Source organism: Amphiprion ocellaris, chromosome 18 (genome assembly GCF_022539595.1).
Source record: "Amphiprion ocellaris isolate individual 3 ecotype Okinawa chromosome 18, ASM2253959v1, whole genome shotgun sequence".
NCBI lineage: Eukaryota > Metazoa > Chordata > Actinopteri > Pomacentridae > Amphiprion > Amphiprion ocellaris.
In genome coordinates, this window is record NC_072783.1 from 24,573,312 (window position 1) to 24,597,966 (window position 24,655).

The 24,655-nt window shown below is 42.5% G+C and overlaps 1 protein-coding gene across 4 annotated transcripts in view; it reads right to left on the reverse strand.

The window, feature by feature from the left end:
- rhbdl1 (rhomboid, veinlet-like 1 (Drosophila)) overlaps nucleotides 1-24,655 on the reverse strand; it is a 61,592-nt gene that overhangs the window by 34,715 nt on the left and 2,222 nt on the right. The window contains exons 1-2 of one of the 4 annotated variants that reach the window (XM_023287726.3): nucleotides 18,101-18,605; nucleotides 10,515-10,673 (exon numbers count right to left, since the gene is read on the reverse strand). In XM_023287726.3, the coding sequence (XP_023143494.1) occupies nucleotides 10,515-10,673; nucleotides 18,101-18,139 (198 nt within the window). In that variant the 5' untranslated portion in view covers nucleotides 18,140-18,605. Of the gene's footprint in view, nucleotides 1-10,514; nucleotides 10,674-12,872; nucleotides 14,617-17,885; nucleotides 17,909-18,100; nucleotides 18,606-24,655 lie in introns of those variants that run through there. The other 3 variants (XM_055004164.1, XM_035956044.2, XM_055004163.1) reach the window with 3 other exon arrangements.

The following is a 24,655-nucleotide window of genomic DNA, read 5'->3' on the forward strand; positions in this document are numbered from 1 at the left end:
CACTTGCTATTTGTGGTGTTTCCAATTCTTACTTTATTTAGTTTGACAGTTAAGGGAAACAGACTAGATAAGAAGATCAATACAACCACCAGTTAGCTTAGCATAGCAGAAAGTCTGGAGATAAGATAGCAGCTAGACTGACTCTACAGCAAATCTGTCTACCAGCACCTCTAAAGCTCTCTAATACATTATATCTCACGCAACTTCCTCAAGGTTTGATGTCAATGTAAGGTTGTCTATAAGGCAACCGAAAATCTGCAAATAGCCCCCTGATCAAACCACTTGTCTTTTTACTTTTTTATACTTTGGACAGCCACAAACTATTATTTTCTATCAATTATTCTATTGACTATTTTAGTCAATAATATGCATTTTTAAAAAAAACAAGCTAAATGACAGTTTCATTTAGGTTCCTTTATTTTGACAAACTGTATGTCATCGTATGCGGCAGGTTTAAGAGGTGAACTGGAAACTCCAACATGATTAAATTAAATAAAAAGAGGGCTAACTATTGCAAGTCCAAAAGAAATCAAAGTTTCTTTTAAACCCCCGGCAAAGTGAAAAAGTTCCATCTGTATACTCAAAGTACAACATAGACATTGGATATTCTGTAACATGGATATTTTACAGATGCTGGGTATTGTTTGTTCTCTTCATATTCTATGAAAATAACACACAATTCATTGCACCACTGCTTCTTTAAACATGTGTGCAGTTTAGACAACTTTGGAGACACAAAAACTGGATTTAAGCGTAACAGAGCAGCAGCTTCCTGTAGTCTGAATGAGCCGTGCTCCACTCATTATTTCATACTCGCTCTGTTGTCTGGCAACAGGAAGAGAAAAATATATAAATGAGAACTGCTCTATTGGGAATTTGGCTGTATTCAATACAGCATGTATGAGCATAGAGAGAAGGAGAGAAGTGCCTCCTGTATGCTTTCTGTGCTGCCGTGGCATGCTAATGAAACTCTGGACAGTGTGCAAACCACCTTTTAATTGTGTGATAGTTAAAAGTACTTCCAAACTCTGAAAGCCTTGCATGCTTTACACTAAAACGAGTCAGACTCTGCAGCCACTGCCATCATCTTGAACTGCAGCTCTAACTGCAGTTGACATATAACTGGAGCCAAAAATGACTGATGTTGCATTTGGCAATATAATTGAAGTTAAAAGAAAAAAAAGCATCATGATGTTGGCACATTTTCATTGTCACTGTCCTCAGTTATGCTTCCTCTACAACTTATTAATAAGTGAGCTTCAGATTTGCTAACAAAAGGGCTGATTTTGTTATATTTGGACAAAGCCAAGCTAGCTACCTTCAGTCATTATGCTAAGCTACGTCAGCTAAATGTGTTGGGAGACTAGACACACATCGGAATGGTATCAGTCTTCACTTCTAACTTTCAGCAGCTGAGCAAATAAGCATATCTCCTAGCATAAATTGTCAAGCAAAGTCAGCTTTGACTGCTTTGTAGGATAAAAGAGTCTGCGTGGCATCTCAGAAGACACCAGCTATGGACACCATAATAATCTTAAAGACTGTCTGCTGAATATAAGACTTTGTTTCCATTCTTTCTTTACTCATTTCACACAGCTCATTCATTCAACTGCATATGAGAGGCCATCTAAATTCAATATACAGAAAGACAAGCGTTTGAGGTTGTGCTGTATTTAACAATGATTGCCAACTTTTTAATGTCAAATGTAATGTTTAATGAAAAACTGGATTATGGTCCCTTAATGAACAGGTGAGAAACTTAAGACTAGTTTCTTGTGACTTTACAGAATCAGCACACAGCATTTTGCATTCATTTGCTGTCTGTGTTTGTTTGCTATACGACGCCTTAATGCCTTTTTGCAAAAAACCTTGTCTCGAGTCATTTTATGTGCATTACTGCCAGCAGCTGGAGGACACCTTACCAGGATAAACAGATCTCATCATCGCCTGCTGCTGCATTTCTCATCTCGGCAATTAAATCCATAACTTCCTTCACACTAAGTGGATCAAACATCAGCAAAGGAGGAGAGTTTGTTCGCATATAATCTGGGGGAAGCTCATCAGCGTGACTAATCATCCTCGATGAGGACAAACTAACATTCAGAAAGTGCTGATTTCACAAGGGACAGCCAGGAAGAGGGTAATGACACTTCTATCAGACTTTTCTTTCTTTTTTTCTGGCATTGTTCTGAATTCCTACTTTGCTATTCACGCTAAATTGTATTCTTCACAATTCAGGCCCATTCACTTGGTAGTTGACTGTACTTCAAATTCCATTTTATCCTTCATCTATGTGTGATTTCAATGTTTCAAGTATCCATTATTTGCATTTTGCATGTATGGACTAAGTGGAATCGCCCTCTTATAATAAAGTAAAATAAAGCAAAAAATGTCTGAAAAACGTTTGTCACACAAAATGATTAATCAGCATCTTAAAAGAACTCAATTTTCTCTTGTTCAGCACTTTGACCCTCTCTTTAATCCCATCTGTGTAACACCGAGATAAAAGACAAACGCTGGTACAGAAGCTATGACGCAGTTTGGTAAAAAAATACGAGTGACAGTTGAGGATTTTGTTCTAATTGAAGCTGAATCTGGAGGTAAAACAGTACTTAGAGCTTAATAAATCTGTAATGAGTGTCATTTTTAGGAGTCAAGAAATATATTTCTCTTACATATTCCACCAGCAACTATAATATGAACATCAAAGCAATGTTTAAACAACTAGTGATTGTTTTTCTTGCCACAAGAAAGATGATAAAACTTCAGCCAAATATTCACATAGATAAGGAACTTAAACAATCTCTAAGTGGTTTGTGATTTAGCCTAAATGTAAGCGCGACTGCCAGCAGGGCTGATTGCTGCACAACAAATGGGCTGTTGAAGTGATTCTAAAAAGCAAATCTTTGTTAACAGGAACTATTCCGTGGAAAGCGAGAAAGCATGTGCGCTCATGTTATCACAGACTCCAGGTTTGCTTAGTGAGCAGGGACTCTGCAGCAGCCTGCAGGCCAACACAACCAGCGCTTGATAAGTTCTTTAATAGAGGCTTAGGATGAAAACTATCCTAATGCCAGTATTTTTGACAGCCCAGGCAGAGGACTGTCGGGATAACAAACACAGGGAGTTCTTTTCCACCAGAGTTACCGCTGAAAATGTTGTGGGACCAGATACCCACAGCAAGAATCCTTGAGAGTTTATATCTGCATATCCTTGCAGACAACAAGCTTGTATATCACAGGAAAGATTTACTTAATAGCTGAAAGTCTCTAGTGTAGCTGTGACAATACAACTCGCATGAAGCCAACTGGCTGACTAAGCAGTTACCTTTAAAGCAAACTACTGATGTGATGTGACACGATGAAAATGAGTCTCTAGGAAAAACACCGAGGAAAACGAGAGAGATGGCATGTGGGCAGCAGCTGCATGAGTCTTGAACAGCAGACCTTATGTACAGCTTTCACATAATGGTAACCTTAGACAGTATGGCAGCTTCATATGAAGCGTAATGAAACCTCTGGAGGGGGCCTGTAGGAAGTACAACCCACCATTAAAGCACACCATTCGTAATTCATTAGCCGGGTCCCGCTGCTTGTAGACCAATTATATGTAGAGACAGCAAGGGGCACGGTGAAAGAAATTGGGGGTCAATATCCATAAAAGCTAATGAGTTAAATATACTGCAGGACAATGGCTGTAAATAAACGAACAAATAATGAGGAACCACGAATAGAAGCAGCTGTGTTTTTCCCCTTTTCAAGTAATCACTCAAGAAAAACAGGAAAAAGTGCTAATCCCTTTTGGAAGTTAGCAGAGCAGGACGGGGTAACTAGCCAAACTGTGGGTAATTATGACACCGGTGGTTGTACAGCGAGGGTGTGAGGGCCTGTTGCTCAGTGATAACCACAACGATGTGGAGCTGGGCTGCTGGCTTCTCCCACAGATGGAGGGCTGCATATTTAGTATGGAAATCAGGCCTAGAAAATGCAATTATGTTATACTTGAGGCAGGGAGTGAAAGCAGGAGAAGAGGAGTAGGGGGACATTAGAAGGGAGAGAAAGAAAAAGATTAGATGCTGGCCAGGGTGAGTTTGATTTAAAGATTCAGGAGGCCACAAGTGGACAATGATGGAAAGGCAGCCCTTCTCTCACTCTAAATGTCTCAATATTATTCACTAATACAAGATAAGGGAATGTGTTTTCTTCTGTGGTTGGGTTTCTTCTCTAAGTAAAACCTCTGTTTTGGAGTTTATTGAATCTGGCTGTGTGACAACACCTGCTGCCTCTCTACGTTGCACTGCAATCTCTCCCATTCAAACTGGCTCGGTGAAAATTCGTTCCCCCCTGAAGACACGACTGAGCGTAGCTGTCACTCTGCTTCACCTTCTCTGACATGCAGGACCGCCGCCTCTAAAGTGAGCATTAGCAGCCTTTTGAAGTGACGACAGGAGAGAGACGGCGAACACACAATGAGGAAACACGCAAGCAGTCAAAACTTGAGACAGCGTGCTTAGAGGAGTGACAGGGAAATCACATGGCATCAATAAAATGTTAGAGGAGGGTGGAAAACCTCTGACATAGGCATCAGTAACAGTGGAAGATCCCTGATGAAGCAATGTCTGCCAGGGAGTAATTGATGCCGAGGCTAAGAGCACGAAGATAAAGATAGTATTACCCCTTTAGGGATGGCTGAATGGTCCAAACTGACAGCAGTGTGTGTCAAACAGCGAGGGTCCATCCTCCTCCTCTTGGTAGCTGCATGCTGCCTACTGTACATGCTGCTCTCAGCTCAAGTCAATCGTCCTTGATGGATTAATTAGCCACACCACATGGTCAATACTTCACAGCTCAATAGTAATTAGTAATAGCAATTTAAAAAATGTGGTTTAAAGGCCATTCAGGTGTCTGCACTGCAGGTACAAAAAAAATCCATAAATTATTCTGATTTTGCTCAGAGTTTAAGCAGGTGACTATGTGTGATTGAATGCCCTTGACACACACAATAAATCAGTTATCGCTGTTAAAACATCGCTGGACTGCGCCAATTAACTGGGCTTCCATAGTGCTTCACCATCACCAGGCTAACAGCGTTACTATTTCCATTTACTATCTAATTTGTGAGTCATCCAGAGCGCCAAAATTCTGCTCTCCTTTGCTCTCTCTCTCTCTCACTCACAGCAGAATCTAAATCACTGCGGATCTCAGCCTCGCTGATTCTACCCTGACCCAGATACTCAGGTTCTTTCTTGCTCAAATCCTTTTAAAATGAGAGTCCACCTTTTTTTCCTTCAGCAGTTTGCGGCCACAACCTTCCTTCATGGTTTAATAATTGCAGTGCTAAAATTCTGAAAAAAAAAAACAAAAAAATTGCTCCGAACACTTAGGCAAAGTGCATCACTTTTAGTCGGCAATTCATCTAAAACAGAAAGCCTTGACAGGAGCTTGGTGAGGGACGTGATGTTAATAGGTAACATCTGTGTCCCTGGAGACAGATGCACTTACTGTGACTTAAGATGACTTGAAAACTTTAAAATACTGTATATCAGCTATTTGCAGAACTGAAGTTTCTGCTCTCAAACTCAATCAATTCAAAGCAGAAGCACTGAATACATATTACACAAGTGCTTCTTTAGCTGTACCTCCTGAGGGAACAGAAAACGTAAGTGCAACATCTGGGCAGGAGGGTAAAACTGAGGCACAAAACAACAGTCTTAAAATCCTCCAACCTGAACAAAGAGAATCCTTTACTATAATCTCTAAAACACATTCTCCATCCGTGTAATTAACCATGGCAGCCATTTTGGATCTCCGTCGAACATTAGCCAAATTACCACCCGAAGGAAAACAATGACATACTTCTTCAATTACACAGCTGGAACATGATAGCATCGGAGGACTCTCTTTAAAGAAATCGATACGTGCAATTGCACACGTAGGAATATATCCGACTCCAGGATGACCTGTTTTACCCTCAGTTCAAAAATAGATGCTGGTCTATCACTAAATATTCCCCCTAAAGCCCTAACATGTGAACTTTGACACGTTCAGCGTCTCTCAGCCACCTGCACTTAGTCTGTGAGTTTTAGAGCAGCTGAGCGTAAAATGTGTTGGTCTTCTCGCTGTCTGAGCTTTGTGCACAAGTTTTCTGTTGATTAGCAGTCAGATACAGACCAATACTCTTTGTAAGTGCAGCTTTATGCATGAGAGTGTGTGTGTGTGTGTGTGTGCACAGTTCCCCAAGAGAGGTTTTAGCAGAGTGTTACTTATTCACCCCTCTGGCTGAACTGATGGAGTTCTCTGGCTAAGATCGGCCTGCGTGAGAGATGGGTTGAACATGAGCGATGTGCGAAGCAGTCTTGTACTAGTGCGCACACACATTCGCACAAACACCAGAGAAAGCTGTTGCCTAACGGTGCGATTCAAACACATTTACACCCACTGAGGTTGAAAGAAGCAGTGCGGATTCACGGCTGCTAAACTCACTGAGTGAATGTAGAACAACAAATCAGAAATATGTCGAACACACCCACCAGAGACACAACTGAGAGAAATCTCACCAGCTTGTAAACAGAAAGCAATGACAATGCATAGACTGAGCACACACACACACACACACACACACACACACACACACACACACACACACACACACACACACACACACACACACACACACACACACACACACACACACACACACACACAGTCTGCACTTTGCCATGTCCATTCTAATAATGCGGAGGGCTGTTCCATCTTCCACTGAGGCCAGACCCCGAATCAATACAGACACCAGACTTCAGGCAGCAGCTCTAAAATAATGGCGGTACTGAACTTTCTAAATCAAAATAAGACTCTCATCTCTTCTGGGGAGAAGTTGTAAATCTGCCAGAGATACAGAGATGTGAATAGAGTTGGGAGTGACTGATATGGGTTTGTTGGGGCTGATATCAATATCAACTGATATTTGGACCTAATTATGTACATTCCCAGTAAAAATTAAGATCTTCTTGTCAAAATTTTGAACCAGAAAAGCACTCAAAGAGCGCACAGTGTTCCGCCAAGGCTGCTCACTGGTATCATTTCCGATGGATGAAATCGTGACAAAAGTCGTGGCAGAAATCACGGCACTATAGAATGTGGCCTTTTAATACAGATGCACCCACAAACAAAATGACCTTGCACTGAGCACAGGCGTGTGTTATGCATGTGTACATTATTCATGGACACCATCACGTGACCTAAATATGTAGCGGGCAGCAGGAATTGATGGGACTCGGAAACACCCCCACAATTTAATCAATTGTTCCTTGCATCATTTCCAATGGATATGTCCTGATAAGTCTGTAGTGGTAGAGTTGTAGTAGCATCGCAGTCATGTGATCGTCAGCAGGCAGCTGACATAGTGTTCGCTTGCTGTCATATCTATATCCATGGATCCAGACTATAAGCCACATCACTGCCAAAATCTAGTCACTTGATTCTGGTGTCATTTCTGACCTTCCCTGAAAATTTCATCCAAATCTGTTTGTCCGTTTTTGAGTAAAGTTGCTAACAGACGGACAAACAGACAAACCAACGCAGATCGTCTGCCGAGGCTCCGCCTCCTTGGCGGAGTAATAAAACTAACTCTAAGACAACACTCTGTTGAAATGTTTTTATTTATGTTTCATATATGTTTAACCTTGTAACCCCCAAAACCTGCCAGTGGCTTTTTAAAAGTCATTCTATCTTTGAAAAATCATAAAAGTCTCACCATTTCTCTCAGTGGCATTGTAAAAATTGGAAATTTTGTGAGATTTTCAATTTTCCCTGCTGATCAATAAAATATGCTTGATGTGCAGTTCTGCTGGGAAAATTAACAAAATCTAACCTTTAAAATTATAATTCATAAAAGTCACTTCATTCTACTTGTCTTGTTTAAAAAATTTGCCCAAAATAAAGTGTTTCCTCAAACCAGATGCTGTAAAAAACAACTGAGAAGTCATGATTCACTCAGCTGAGACCAAAAGTCGGGCTACAAAATATTCAGAAAATGAATGCATACACTTGGAAAATGTTGCACTTGGTGATTTCAGTTTTCTTTTTAATTAAAAAAAAGATAATTAAAGACATGTAACTTTTGTTGTGTCAGGTTTTTAAGATTTATGGAATTACAACTTATTTATACTCCACAAAAGATATATGTGAGTTCGCTCTCTTCATCTTGTCATAGTTGTGCAGTTTCCATGGAGGTGCAGGACTTTATATTAGAGTGAAAAATGATCCCACATTGAGTAAAAATGTGACAGGGGCAGAAATGAACCAAAAATTTCATGGAGTTAAGAGGGTTAATTAGAAGAGACCTTTTCATGAGACTTTTTACTTGTTGATGGGCTAATAATTTTTGAGTATGGGTGACCGATTCAGAAAGTGCAGGACATTGCTCATGAACAGAAAACAATGTTTAGAAAATGAATATGAAAGATGGAGAAAGCCTAGATATTAGATCTAATACTCAGCCTAGGCCAATACTTGGTCGACTGCTAGAACAGGGGTAAGCAAAAAAAGAGGAAAGAGGACCAGACCAAAATCAGCAAATAAGAGATTCCGAGAGTGACACAAACTTGACAGATGTGGTAAAAAAAAAAAAAAAACGCTAAAAGTCACTGAGCAGCAGAGTGAATGACAGCCAAAGGTGTTCGCTGATGACCTGGTTGATAATGTCAGGCTACGGTTGGCACCGTCCCTGTGGCAGCCTGGACCTCGTCCCAGAGAACAGAGACCTGCAGAGCCCACACATCACATGCTGCACGACGGGAGGCCAGATTCACATCAACATTTGAATATCCTCTAAATTAGTCAGCAAATCTGTACTGGCAGGGCTCATGTGTATGAATGAGAGTCTGTCTGCGTTTGAGACAGTGTGGGTATGTCAGGGAGAGTGGGGGGAGGCAGTGAGACAGACAAAGAGGAAGTGGGTGGCTGCATTAATTAGTGATAAACTTCTTGAAGGTGTTTGTATGTATGCAAATCATATGCATGTGCAAAGCAGAACAGCGTGAGGGTGTTCTGTATGCATTCACGCGTCTATCAGACGAATCTTTAAAATCAGATGTGGGGGTCAATATCTGTGTGAGGCTGGGCGCTCTGAAATTACCTCAGATTACTGCCTGCTACTACCAACACTGGGCTAATCGAAGGCAATTTGCATTTGGCTGATGGGCAGTTTCAAAAGTGTCTCCCTGATGCTGTTAGAGGCGAAGCAGGGCTTTTTTTTCTGCTGAACATATGCTCGCAACGAGAAGAGAAGAGAAGAGAAGGAAAGAGAAGGAAATGAAATCTGAGAGTTCAAGGAGGCAGGTTCAAAATGGCGAGGAGGGGGGTGACAAAGCACAGAAATGAGATGGACAGAAAAACACACTTCAAGAATAGTAGAGGAAGAGACACTTCTATGAAGGAGAGCCGATGTGTGCAGGAGAGGCTGCGCTGCGGGAGTAGCACCTCTGCTGCTATTTCTCTGTAGTGCCAGAAACCTCAGAAATGGGACCAACTCCAAACTGAGTGGCCTCATGTGGCCTTCATTAGAAACCTCGGATAGCACAACACAGGGAGGGAGAAAGAGATAAGAGGAAAGAAAAGAGGCAGATAAACAGAGAGAGAAAGCAAGAGAGAGAGGGGGGGAAATGAGCTTAAGGAAGTGAAAATATGCCAAGAATTGCATTGCGTTGAATTAATCACGGCGCTTACACCCGTATGGTGCCAGGAGCCAAAGGCAGGTGTACGTCTATGTGCTCAGAGAGAATCAGCCTCTCACACATGAAGCTGTCAGTGAATAGGAGCACAATAGTGCACACAGATAGGTGAAGAAGCAGAGAATGAATAAGAAGAAGAGGCAAAGAAACAATGAATGAAGAGTCTGACCTCACACTCCATGCAAAAGGACAAAAACTGCCTCAGAATAAGGCATTTGTGGCTAGTTAAAAGAATATAATAGACTGTCCTCACATCAGTATGTAAAACATGTTCTGGCTCAGTTTCAGTCTTCAGCTAATCAGCCATTAGAAAATAGAGAAAATACAGTGGTTCAGAATTGAGTGAGGTGTGTTTGCTAAATTACAAAAAAACAATGATATGCAGCCACACTACATTTAATACATTCATTTGTTCAGGATATAATTGCTTTTGGATATATGAGGCATAATAAATAAAACGTATTGCTTTAATACTGTGCTCTGTCAGCTCGGTGTGGGTGTTTTTCTAGTACTTGCTGTGCACAGCTTGTGAGGTTAAGTGTCTGGATTTACCGACACATTAACTGGAAAGATTGATCCTTCTTGTGCAGGACAGCGACCTGAATGGTCGAGTCAATTTTCGCCACTGCAGAGCTCACAGGCTCAGTCTGAATCAATTCTGTAACCTTTCTGAAATCCAACAAAAATGTGTGGAAATTTGCGTGCGACTGTGCTGCAGAATCTCAAGCTATCTGATTGCGACTCCCTCCGCATAACTGTGTGCATCAGCGTGGTTTGCACTCACCAGCTCGATGAGCTCCTGGTAGCACACCTGTCCATCTTCGTTGCTCTGGACGAGGGCTAACAACATATCCAGCTTGGATGGGTCCAGCTGCAGCTCATGGTGCTCCACCAAACTGGTGAAGTTCTCCACTGCGATGAAACCGGTGTTCTCTGGGTCCAGCTGAAACAAAAAACAGCCCACTCTCAAACCATTGGGATAAAAAAAAAATAAAATGCAGCAGTTGCATTGCACTGTTATGCATCCTGACTTTTAATAAGCAACGCTGCAGAGATAAAGTTTTGGTTTGCCCTAAGGGAGAATGAATCAGTAATAGACAGCTAAGATGTGGAAACAGAGACAATATAGATAGTCGTAAAGAGAAATGAGAGCTACAGAGCTTTTGGCACAAGCTCAGACAGTGACACTGATATTATTAAAGCTGTGATGCCTCTATGATGCTGCTGAAAGAATTAGACCTGCCCCATTCAACACATTAAAGAAGCAAATCTACAGGATGGTTGTTGTTGTTGATGTTGGAAGCAGAGACAGAAGACATGAAGTTAAGTCATTTTAATAAATAGCGACTGCAGCTTCCTAGAAAATAAAAAATGAAAAAAAATCCCTCAGCATTAAATGAGGTTGACTTTTCAGTCTTCGGTTCAGAGCGGATGCTTCATTTGACTGTGTGAGTCCGTCCTTGGTCACATTTGCAGTTCGCAGTCAGTGTGGTTTTTATAATCACTACTCACTCACTGAGACACACAGCCCCATGGGTTATTACTGTATGCCAGTGCTGCTCCTCGTAATTGATTTAAGCAGGAGAGTGTCATAAAAACGGCTGAGCGCAGTTGTCTGAAATAGCAGCAGGTTAAAAATGGCTTGTAAAGTATAGGGTCTGTATCTACGCTCGATTTATGTAATGTGGGTTTTTTGAGGCGGCAGCTTCATGCACTTATTACTTGATTTTTCTTCACTACCTCCTCTTCTTAAATGCAATTCAATTGCTCTTCAATGAAGCGTTAATTTCTCATGCCAGCTCTCCTCAGTGCATCTGACTCTGTTTGTGAAAATGTGCCCGAGGACAAACTGAAGCAGTACAAAGAGACCACATGGGAAGAGTCCTTGCTGCTTCTCATTTTACTGTTTCCTGAATGCTAACACAGCCTCATTAGGTTTTGGATAGTAAACCAACAGCCTCTTGTTGCCCCAGGGAGGAGGGAGCTTTCAGATGTTGCGTCAGTGTGTAGTCAGTCATGCTGGATCATCGCTGCCCATGTCATGAGTCCACGAGAAGAAACCAGACTCGGGCGCCTTTAGTCTGGACGCGATCTGCTCTGACACGGTTAGACAAAGATGTTACACTGGCTGCATGAGGAGGACGGCATTAAAATCTGCTACACCGTGTCAGTCTCTGCTGCAGGAGGCTCAAAGCTTACGGCTTTGCTGCTCAACGAAGGAGCAAAGAAGATCAATCGGGGAATCCAGTGGTGTGTTTGTGTGTCTCTGGCTGAACATGTTTACTGTGTGCTTTGCTTCCCCCCTACACTGTTTGCAGTGTTTTTACAGTCATTTAGTTAAACACAAGCTTCCCTTTAATTCCATTTAATCAGTTCTTTTCACTCTCATGTATTTATTTACCTGGGAAAGCGCAGTGGGGGCAGGAACTAATGGGTTAGTTTTGATGATGCTCGACTTAGAATGAGTGTCTTCCCACTGCTAGTTGATCTATTGAAAGGTTTTTGTTGCTTATGATACTTTTGCAATCCTCAATGTGCAAAAACACAGCTCTCACCGGCAGAAAAAAATCCTTTACCCAATATTAACAGAGATTCTGGCTCTATTTACTTTACTGAAAACACATAATAGGTAGAATCCAAAGAAAATCTCACACATCTCACTGTAATGTCGATACTCAGCTTCTGGTTGGCAGAACTTGATAGCCAGCGATGTCAAAGCATCTTAAAAAGCATGCAAAACCACGTGGACGAAAAATGAACCAAGATGTTAAAGAAAACAGGGCCCATGTCTATTTTTAGTTAATCCCCTTAACTCTGTCTTCCATGGATGTTTGTTAAAACATGGTCCCATTCTTCCCTTGAGGAGAACTGAGCGAAACGGTGCAGATAGCTCCAGCGTTTGTGATTTGTGAGTGTACCAGGATGACATGTGGGTGGGGGGGAACGAGGGGGAGAAAAAGCACAAAAAGACAGCAGAGAGGCAAGAGGTGGAAGAGGGGAGGTGGGGTTGATGAAATGAAAAAAATGAAAAATGGTGAAATTAAAGTAGAAGGAGGGGAAGGCATGAAAATAGAGGAGCGAAGAAGTGCCGGAGAGGCGATGGCAATGAAACTAAGACGCACAAAGAATAAAAATGCCTCACCACTGTCTGTTATATGCGCGTCTGTCTAAGCCAGCGGTCTGGCAGTGAGTCCTCTTCTTCTCTTTCCTGTAAGAGGGCTGTGACACACTCCAGTGCTCTGCATCCACTTGCCACAGAGGAGAGATAGATCAGATTCTAATGTGCTCCTGGCTCAGCCCGGGCTGACAGGGGGAACAGAGAGCCACACTGGGGACGTCTGATTACTGTCAGCCTCCATATGTCAGCACATCACTACACTACACATGCAGCAGCAGCAGCACAGACACAAAGGCACACTGTATATGGCTGCGCGCAACATACACCGACCAAGTGTTGATGCTGAGCTGTCACACTGCACTGATACTCTTCGCTTCGAAGTCTGACCTTATTCAGGAAGAACGTAACACAGGGGAGACCGTCTGCTGAGGATACAAGGAGGTGGAGGATTGGTTCTTGTAGCCAATTAGGGTTATCAATTACCGAGATGAGGTACACCGAGATGAATGAGAGTTGGCAAGGAGAGCCTTTTTCTTTTTTTCTTCCTTGGACAGGCTGAGGACGTGCACGAACAGGGGAGGAGGGCAGAGAAATGGAGAGAAGAAAGAAGGAGGGAAAAAGCACCGAGAGGGAAGCGGTTATTGAAGCGATCCAACACTGGTGAGGGCGACACTTTGACAAGCTGCATGCGTTGCCATGGTTACCAATCGCCTGTGTGTCATCCCTTTCTTGCATTTCCCCTTTTTTCCCCGACATATTGGCATTCGAGAGGCAAAGGAAAGAAACAAAAAGGAGGAAGGGGGGGTGAGAAACAGACGATGAAAGGACGGACGGATACAGATGCCTGAGAGGGAAAGGAAAAAAAATGAAATGCAGATGGATGGAAGGAGACCAACGAGATAAGAAAGGGGCGGTAATGAGACGATGCCATGGTTTGAATGTGAAGGGAGGCAGGATGGGAGATTATGGATTGAAGGTGGAGGTGTCAAGGTGGGGATGGTTGGCTCAAGAGCAAGTGGTAGGAGACAGACATGGGATGAAAATGTATACACAAGTACGAGGAGGAGGAGGGCAAAGAGGAGTGGAATGCTGACTACAGGGGAATGATCTCAGTGTTAACCCCCGGGACCTCGATTACCTTCAGCACAGCTACTCTGACTGACCCCAGGCAACGGCTGACTTATCAGACTGCTCCATAGGGGGCTCCGGCATGCACCCTCCAGCACAGCGATAAACCAAAAACCTCAGCCATGATAGAAATACAGCCAGCGGGCTGAACACAGCCACCTCTATCACCCATTATACAGAACACATGATACTGCCTCTGTACTGTATGGAGTTAATGCTAATTTGCAGTCACATTATAAGGAGCAGAAATTAGAAATAATAAAAATGTCCACAGTAGTTACACCTTTCATACATACTGAAGATGGTAGAATTTGAAAAGTTTTATCAGAATTCCTGCTTTTGTTCTGCTGAAGGTAATCATATTGAATGATGCCGAAAATCTGAGCAAATCCAGCTTCTTGAATGTGAAGATTTTCTGTTTCCCTTTTCTTCTCTAAATTTTTTGGACGTTCACCCATTGATCAGAGAAAACAAGCAATATGAAGATGTTACCTTGAGGAAACTGAGAAAGACATTTCTCACCATTCTCTGACATTGTATAGACAAAACTATTAAGAGGATAAGCAGCCATAAAGCTTTAACTGGATTTACTGGGACTCCAACTGACTTAAGGTCATCCATGTTGTCACACAACTCTGTATTAATTACCACCTGTCATATATACTAAACTTAATATTTTGATCTGTATAGATTAAATAAGCAATTAGGCAATCAAAACAAAGGTAATTACTCACTCGTGCAGTACAGTAGGTTCACCAAAGCCCAAAAAGCTACAAGCAGAAGCACTAATTTAATTCACCTACCCATTTTTAATATATAAATGATGTAAGAAGACATCTAATAAGACACTAAAGGGTTGGCTCTAGTTGTTAATAAAGAGTGTTTACTCTTTGGGAGATGTGATTACAGTAAGTCGACATGACAGGAATGCAGCAGCAGCACTGGTGTGGTTTCCAAGCCCAGTCTCAGTAACAGAGTGCTAACCCTGTGGCACAGCGCCAACACCACAGACCACTTTGGACTCTGTGAACAAGACCATCAAGCTTGAACAGGGCTGTGCATCAGCACAGGGGCAGTGGCATTTACAGGGAACAGTGTATTTGCATGGCATCGGATAAAATCCTTTGAATTGTGTCTGCTGCCCTCAGGACACACTCATGTTCACCAGCAACTGGGCCACCGACTGTAATTATCCCAGTGCATGCTCTGCTGTGCGGTTGCTATCAGCGCGTTCAAACTTTTCCACGCCGATGGCCACAAGATGCCAAGCACACTCTCCTCAAGTGGACACTACCGGAGAGACATCCAAGGAATTTTGCTCGATGCCAACAATCATCTAGCTGCACTTCCTGCAGTTTAAACAGAGCACAAACAGCCAAAAGCATTTTCAAATACAGCTCAGTGCAAATTAGCATCAGAATATGAAGAAAAGGCGGCTGTGTATAAGAGCCCTGTTCTCTCTACTTGACATAAATATGTCAGAATAGTATTCAGAACCCCAAGTCCTTATGGGCTGGATATAAATAAGTTAGATAAGAGCTGAATGGCACTTAGGGAGATATTCACTAACAAATGATGGCACACTTTAGTGGCTGACTGCCACTAACCATTAAGTTGCCTTATCAGTGGCGCTGCAATGGAAACGGTAGCAGACAAACTGTGTTTTTGTACGTGTATCTCTGACGATGAGCAGATGTGTGAGCCTGCACAGGCCAGAAATAGCCTGAGCTCAGCATTGCAACCTCCAGCAGACAAAGACTAATAAACTCACTCATGTTGCCACTGCTGCTTTCTCTTTCCCTCTCCCTGCAGCTTTTTTCATGTGGTTCAGTGTGGCAGGCTTGCAATATCCTTTCTCCTTTAGACCTGCAGTGCACATATACACTGAGCATGTCCAGGCTGCCTTTGGAGGCAAAACATCCCATACTGATTAACAAAAACTACAGTAAACCCAGAGGCATTAAAGTTTTAATGCATGTCTGACTGAGGGAAATCTGGCTCCTTAGTAGTAAAACTCATGGTGCATAACTGCAACATCTCTGGTTTGATTGCAGCAGGGGAGATCTGTGTTGTATGTTGTAACACCTCCCCCCTTCCCCACTACGTTTCTATCTGCTTAAAGCCTTAAAAAAAAATCTGAGAAATACAAGGCAAAAGAATCTTGATTGTACAGAATTTTAAGATTGCAAATTCAGAACCCAAGACTACAAAAAAAATTAAACTGTGAAAGTGACTGAATAATCCTTCCCTTGCACTTTAAATGTCCTTAAACAAAGCACTTCACTTCCACATGCTCTTGTGGATTTGCTTAGAGGCTGATGGGACAAGGTGGCCATCACGAGAAGCCTCCGATGACAACATAAATCTGGAGGGTAGAGCTGCAACAACACGAGGCATGCCCTGCAAAACATTTACCTGGATAAAGATGAAAAAAAAAGAAAGGAAAAAACATGCCCACTGTTTAGCCAGGCAGCAAGCTCTGGTAAAAACATGCTTGCCTGTTCACAGTCCAAAAACTGTTGGCAGATTCCACTTCATTCTAGTTTAATTAGAGAGACCCTTTTCAAATCAAAGGCCGCTGCATGGAGTCCCAAAGGTGGAAAAAGTCTGTCGTCAGCCAGGTTGAGTGATTGGGCCAGACTTGAGCTTAATGGAACTGTGGTCTGCTCAACTGTGGCCTCACAAACTGTCCATATGAACATTCAGGCACAAGCAAAATGAACCCTATAATCAATAACACAACTAGCCATTTGCAATGTGGAAATATTGGCTTCATCTCCAGGCAACATTGAAAGAGGATATAGACACAGATGAGCCAGCCTCTCTGAGGTACATTCAAATATATGTATGAAGGAATATGTATTATTGAGGTATCACTAAGTTGTTATCACTAAAGTGCTCATACAGTAAATGACTCACCAGTGCGACCACAGAGCATCTTTTCACTCAACCCACACAGGCTTCCTCCACTTGTTATAATAACACGCATTCATAAAAAGGCAACTGTGCACATGATCACGCACACACACAGATTTCTGCGTTCTCTAGAGACTGCTGATCAATGGGTTGCTGATTGGGCCACTCGTGACCCCTATACCCTGCAGCTGACAATCAATCCGTCCCTCTTGGATGAAATGATTGCTCAATCTATCTGCCAATCAGTTCAACCCCCAAAAGGCCAGTTCATCACCATCAAAACCTGGAGAGACATGCGTTAAATAACAAATCAAACAGAGCTGCAAACACACACACAAACTCACTTTTGCCTTCAAGAGGCACTACCCAAATAAACATGTTTTTTGTTTAGAATCTGATCTCTATTTCCATTCATTTTGGTTTGTTAATTTTGGAGATGGCAGACCGAAGCTAAATATGATGATATGCTAAATATATGGGGAGTAAAAAAAAAAAAAAAAAGTGGCAGTTTGGCCAGAGGATTCTAAGAAACCAGATGTCAAGGGGAACATTTTTCACCGGCCTAAATATGGTCACCAACACTGGGTTTGGACTTGGCAGGCATCTCCAACAACAAGGCTGAAAAAAGAAAAGTTGAAAGTCAAATAACAGCTTCTGAAAAACCAGCAGGGGCTTCACAGAAACTGCCTTGTTCTTTGACCCCGAAAGCAAATAATCTTGCAATCTTTGCTTCTTGTGACTCTCTGATGATAGAATGATGTGTATGGTAAGTACAGAAAAGCAGTAGCGGAAAAAACCCCCCAAAATAACACTCACAGACAAACAACTATTCACATAGAGCGACTGGTCAATGCAGCAGCTAGAATGGACCAATAACTTCATTCATCACTTAGAGAACATAGCAATCAATGCATCTATCGTCCATTTGCACACACGTCCCCTCTGTAAACCCTGACATGATGGTCCCCCTCCTGCTGTGGCTCATGATCTGACCTCACATTCTCGGGGCCATCACAGCTCCGTGATGCTCGCATCTGTCGTGTCGTCTCATGCGCTCATTCTGCCCGAGCAAACAGCCTCTGCTATCTATCCTAACATCAGCTCTCACCCCCAGCCTCCACGTCTCGGTCCCTGGATAGACGGCGAGGTGGCCAGGAGCCTGTAACCATAGAAACCCTCTGCCGCTGCAAACCTTGCTCGTTGCTTACCTGCTCTTGTATGAGCTGAAACAGGGAGCTTCTATCCATATACTGGCCAGGGAGGTGAGAGGAGCCGCCGAGGACAAGGGCATAGGGAGGAGCAAGAGAGGAGTGGTGGTGGTGTTGGTAAGGATGGGGATAAGGTGGAGGGGGGGTATGGTTAGGTAGCAGCTGGTGCCTAAATTGTGGCGTTCAGGCCGCTTTCGCTGCTGCTGATGTGTCCCCCCCACTGCTGCTGATGGAGAAAGCCTGGCGGTTGCTTGGTCCCCGGTTTTTTTCCTTTGCTGGTGGTGTCACTGGAGGGATAACCGGTGCTGAGTGGTGGCGTCGGCGGTGCAAATGGGCCGTGACTCTGCTCTGTGCCAGTACAGCGTGGCGCGGTGGTAAACCCAGCTTCAGCAGACGACAGGCAGGCGGGCAGGCATGCAGGCAAGGCAAGGCAGATCCAGCAGCTCTCATTCACTCTCCTCCTCCTCCTCCTCGCTCTCCTCTATCCCATTGCACTGACTGCTACCTCGCTCTCTCTCTCTCTCTCTCCTCACACACACACACACACACACACACACACAACTGCACCGCATGCATACCAATGAGGCAGGGGAGGGAGGTGGCCTCGCTCTTCCAATTGCAGGAGGGGAAGGAGTGGTCAGGGGCTGCGGCTCGTCTCCTCACTACAAGTCTAAGGCATCTCAGGGAGGGAGCAGAGGATGGGTTCCACTGCGGCTTTGCGCTTACTACTAGCACAGACACACACACACGTCTGGTCTGTTACTGACAGCCATACACAAACCCACACACTGTAAACAAGACAAAAGCGACTAATACGCAGGCATGTGGGAAAATCCTATCTGTGCTGTGATTGTGTTTATTATAGCAGGACGTGATGAATGGCAAAGGAGAGACAATATGAAATCACTACTGGTATCAATACCACTGCTGGAAAAACCATAGACTGCTGTGCAACGTTCCTTTCCATCTCTGTGCTAATTATAAGCACAGGCACATTAGCACGCTGTATGGACTATTGCAATGATCAAATGCACTCCCATCTGCAACACACACACATTAAACTGAATTAGATGGTTTGGATGCCTCACTGATCGTCCAATGAGCCCGAATGAATACCACAACAACAATAACGCAAGACCAGAATCCTTAATGCAATAGTTCATTACCAGTATTATCAGCACAAAGGCTCATTTCATGTTAATTTGATGCATAATAAAGAGACGGCATGCAGGGAGCAGAAAAAGATGATCAGAACCAAGAAAGGATGGAAAGTGAACTGCTCGTGTGGGTGGCAGACTTTCTTGAGATCCCCTCTTTTAAAGATGTTTTCTCTCTGCACAAACCCGCAGTGACTCCTCCTCCTCCTTCCTCAGGACAATGGCGATAAGGGGGAGAAGCAGCAAGAGGGACATAAATCTCAACTCGTAATAAAAGTGAAGAAACGCTCTGGAGCCGATTGTGGCTGAGGATGTCAGCAAGGTTGTGACCTGGTGGTATCCTAGCTAACATCACGACTGTAGCAAGGATGTTTCTTGTCTTCTGCCTCTGTGATAAACAGTGCCTCTGCCTGTTTAAATATCATGATTGCACCACATGTTTGATTCTTACAGATGGGAATCCTCTTCAGAGTGAGAAAAGGTTGAAAAATATCTGAACCTCCAAACTACAGCTATGTGTCTTGTGCTTTATTGGGTCAAATGGAGGCAGCTGACTATATGAAGCCAGGAGTAACTGCTGTATTTATCCTAATGGATTGGGCCGAGGCCACCTTGAGCATGGCAGAGCTCCCAGACTTTCCCTTTGTCACCTTCCATTATGCCCATCTGACACACTCTTGTTTAAACAAAACCTTAACAACGACCCTGCGAGTCTATAGAAACGACAGGATTCCCTTTTCTGCGTGGAAAGGCTGAAGTCACTCCATGGGGTTCTTTGTTCAACTACTAATCAATGTTAAGAATTAATTTGCCTCCAATACTCTGTAGTTGTGAGCATGAATAAGACGAATCTAATTATGAGGTCACTGCTGAGGATTTGCAAACTGCAATAAATGAGACAGATTGAAAGAACAGGCAAAATGAAACTGGATTCAACTGTTGCCTTGGTAACCTCAAAGGACTTCCATCAAACAATGATACACAAGTACCATGAAGTTAAAAAAAAATCCAGTGCAATAAGAAAATAAAGCAGGCAGCCCTCCTAAGAAATATACCCAGGCTCTCACATGTTAGAAAGCTGAACAAGAGGCCAAAGTCTAGATAATCTCTGCTTTTTATCAAGAAAACCTATATATTATATAGTATATGCAGCAATATTCCACCACACGATGTTAAATGAAAACGCTCAAACGGCCTTGATGGTGCAAATAGCAATAGAAACGGGTAAACAACACTCCCAAATGTATGAATGAGATGCCAACTACGCTCACAACCCCACCAAGGGTCATGCCAGTATCATTGTTTCCATTACACGGCCACCAAGGGATATTATACAGATGACTGACAGAGCGAGATAACCCTCCCAGAAAATACTGTCTCCACTGCCTGAAGCATCCCCTACTGAATGCTCTCTCTTGAGCCTGACTAAACCCTTCATGTTCTATTCACCTCTGGTGGATAGATGCAGACGGCCGGACAAACCCAGGCAGCCGACTGCACTTTAACAAGGCCTGGGAGCAGCAGACAAAACACTAGTCCGCCCTCTGCGTGAGAGCAGGCAGAGAATAGCAAAGCCTTTTAGGGAGGAAGAAACGCACATTAATTAGACTGCCAATCTGCACTTTTTCCTTACTTAATGACCTTAAGGAACATAAGGCAAGTGTTGCTTTACATCCTGTTTCAAAAAACCAAGTAGGCAGTTGTTAAATTCTGAACTTGTGGCTTCGGAATGGTGGTTCACAAACTATGGCTAGACATTTCAGTGGAAAGCGATAGCATCTGCTTGACTCAGCTGGTAATATAACATCTAACAATACCTTCTATACTATATTGGTAAACTATGATGAGGTGGCAGTTTGGTGTGAGAATATCCGTTTTCTTTCATTTAATGTCTGTTGCCATAATTCACAATCCCAAAGTTAGGAGTATTAATGAAGTTAACACAACAGAATTTAATGCACAGGCATCCTGTCATTTTCACTTATGGCTACAGATGCTGCTGTTGCCACTGCTCAATAAAAATAACCTAGTGTTACTTTAATTGAGCTGTCTGAAAGTTCAAGATAAGACAGAATGAAATTTCAACCACAAGATTAAGAGTTCAAGGGATGAGAGCACTAATAAATACTGGCACCTGTATGTAAAATAAAATGAACACTCAGCATGTTGTTGTCCAGGATGACATCATTACAGTGTTGCTCCATTGTTCTCTTTGTTGACATAATCTTTTACAAATTAAGAAGAGGAGTTGTTCTGAGGGTTTTCCAGAACCTCTTAGCCTCCACTAATCATGAGAGTTTAAATAGATGGCACTTCACACTTAAAAACTCTGAATGTCAAGGAGTAGTGATTGTGCAAGGGAGGGAATCACCCTTCAGATGAAAAATGGCAGAAAAATGAATCAGGTCACTGAATGACACAGTTTTAATGCAAACTGCTCCACTTAGACAATCTCTGGGGAACATAAAACGGAAGAGGCAAGGAAGAGGAAGGAGAGAGTTAGAGGAAGGAGGCTGAAATTAGAGGGGATTAAGAGGAGAAAGGGGAAAGCAGAAGGGGGAAATTAATAATTAAAAAAAGAGAGAGATGTATTACTAATTCTACAAACTCTGCCAACTCTGATATATTTCATTAGATGAACACTGTTTCAGCTCCATCTCTGCAATATTCATATGTTGTACAGGACTAATTAGTCTGTCAAATGTCAATTGCTATGTTTGACATTATGATGTTACAGTGCCACTTCTTGGTGAGTTGAGAGCAGGTTTTCTGCTACTTATGACAGGTTTGGCAGCAACAGCAGTAAAACTGAAGTGTGGAGAGACCTCTGGTGTTTAAACCTGCAGTTGCACCACCTGAATAGGAACTCGTCAACGTGTACTTTCATGCAATACCATGTTTAGGATTCAGCATACAGTATTGCACGTATGGTAAGAGTATGCAGATGGTACTATTCACTCAAAGCCCTGAACTCAACATCACAGACTGAAGGCAAAATGTAGTCACACCAAATACTGATTTAGTTTTTCTGCTTCTCTGCATTTTGTATGAAATTAACCAAATAAAAGCTATTCATAATACCATTATGGTTTAAACACTTGCACAACGCTGAACACTGACGACAGAAGTTTGGATCTTTTCTGCCTGCACTCATTGCGCTGGTTCCACTTTGATTACCATCTGACACAGACATAAATGTCCGACACAATTATGCGTCCTCCGCTCATGTAGCAGCACTAATTACATTCATGCCAAGTCAAAGATTATGTGGATGGAAATGACACAATTAACTAACTAGTGTCTTTAGGCTGCTACTGCCCTCTGCTGGTAAAATCAGTTCACATCAGAAGTCACGTGTAAAAAATGTAAGCAAAAAAATATACTGAAACCACAAGAAATATTAAAAAAACAGCATTTTTTTGTAGTTTTCATGTGGAGGTTTCAATTAATACTATAAGACAATGTTGAAGAAAGAAATGCCTCTTCATAAATGGCTATTTTAATTGGAGCTCCAGAAATTAAGGACTGTTTTGGTTGCAATATTTTGAAACAAAAATCCCAATTACAATGAAATCTGCTCATACAAGATGATTCTGATCTAACACATGTATTTTGCTGCAGCTTCAGCTTAAGTCACTCATGAACTCTACCTAAGTCCCAGTGTATTAAAGGGGCAAGGGTTAAAGTCAGGATTAGGGCTAAATGTAGCATTCTTCAACAGCAAAGTATCTGACAGATCAGACGAGAAAGCTTATGGTCAGTATGTCACTTATGACGGGTAGAAGACAAGTTGAAAGTAAGTTTTGCTCTGAGTTTTCCTGCTATTAATGACAATGCACATAATTCATTTTTAAAAAGCCTAGTGATGCGTGACTTTCAATGGAGTACTTCACAACCGACAATACCTCACAGCAGCTTCTGCTAGATTGGTCCCAGCTGCTCTGACTGACAGTCCACAGGTGCTCTGACAGACGTCGTCCAACGAGAGGCCTGTCATGTGAGAGGTGGTTTGACAGCTGACATTGTGGAAATAGTTACCTGCTCTACATACTGACATGAACGAAGTTGTGTTTTTGAGCGAGACGCACACACAAAGAACATCTTGGTGCGGACCGAACTGATGGGTGTCTGTTGGCTCGGCTGTGCAGCACTTGGCTACTGACACCTGCTCAGACATCCAAGTGTTGACACAACTGTCAAAATCCGATAGCACACACACACATGTACATGTACACTTCCTCCACAGAACGCAATCACACCCCAGCTGGCCCGAGGACAACTGTATTAAAACTGCGTGTCAAAGACTTATTCGCACTTTGTTGCCTCAACATGGCACGCTGTTACTTTAGTACAGGTCTAATCATCAAGACATAAACAGTTTTAAGCATGATTGGTAGCTGAAGTGAACAGTGTCCCCCTCATGGGCACAGCTGGCATTTTAAATTGTACATACTGATCCTTCTCTCATGGATTTTTTTAATCAATCCAGAGAACTTTTTTTTTTTTTTTTTTTTTTTACAGAACTCCGCAGCTTTCTCTTTGGATGCTTCTATGAGCTACATCCTTGCCTTTTCTATTTGTATGTTAAAGTGAATCCACTGAGTTTCTGGTCTTCTGTTTGTTTACAAGGAAACGTGTACACCTCCGTCTCAGACAGCAGTACTGACTCGCTGTGCAGTCATAGAGAGATTTTTCGTCACCATGCAACAGATTTTCCGCTCATCTACAACACTTGTGCTCCTCGGCAAACCAGGTCATTTCAATCAATTCGGAGCCACATGTGAGCTCTTTGCAGCGTGAACTAACAATGAAACGGCACAGAGCTGCCCAAGAAACATTTAGCAGCCAAGTGTCCAATTACATGCGGGCCAATGCAATATGGGAGCTACATGCTGAAAAAACTAGATCTCAAACACAGTTTCTTTTAACATTGACACAAACAAACCCAAACTAAATCCAAGACTTGGCACTTAAATTTTTGCATCCACTAGTATATTTTAAATTGAATGCACTGAAGCAAAGAGCCTGAAGAACCAAAAAAAAAGCTCTTTCCACGCCTATGCAAGACAAAAAGGTGTAAGAAAAGTTAAAGTATCTCGAGCAAAGAAAGGTTTCTTGTGTCAATAAAGTGTACCCTATAATGCATACATTTCTTTTTTTGGTTTCGATTTTTCTTACATAACTCTGAGAGCAGGACTAATATTACAGCCTCTCACATGCAGATGATGGTATAACTCAGTATATGTAGAAGAAAACACATTTGGTGCATTGCTTGGAAATGTAGTGGATAGTTGTAAGTGAGGGCTTCTGCAGTTCAGGAGGTGCTGTAGTTATTTGTTTTCGTGACTGTAATTGTTGTGAAGTCCTTTGAGACTGTAGCTACGCAAATATGTTTGGC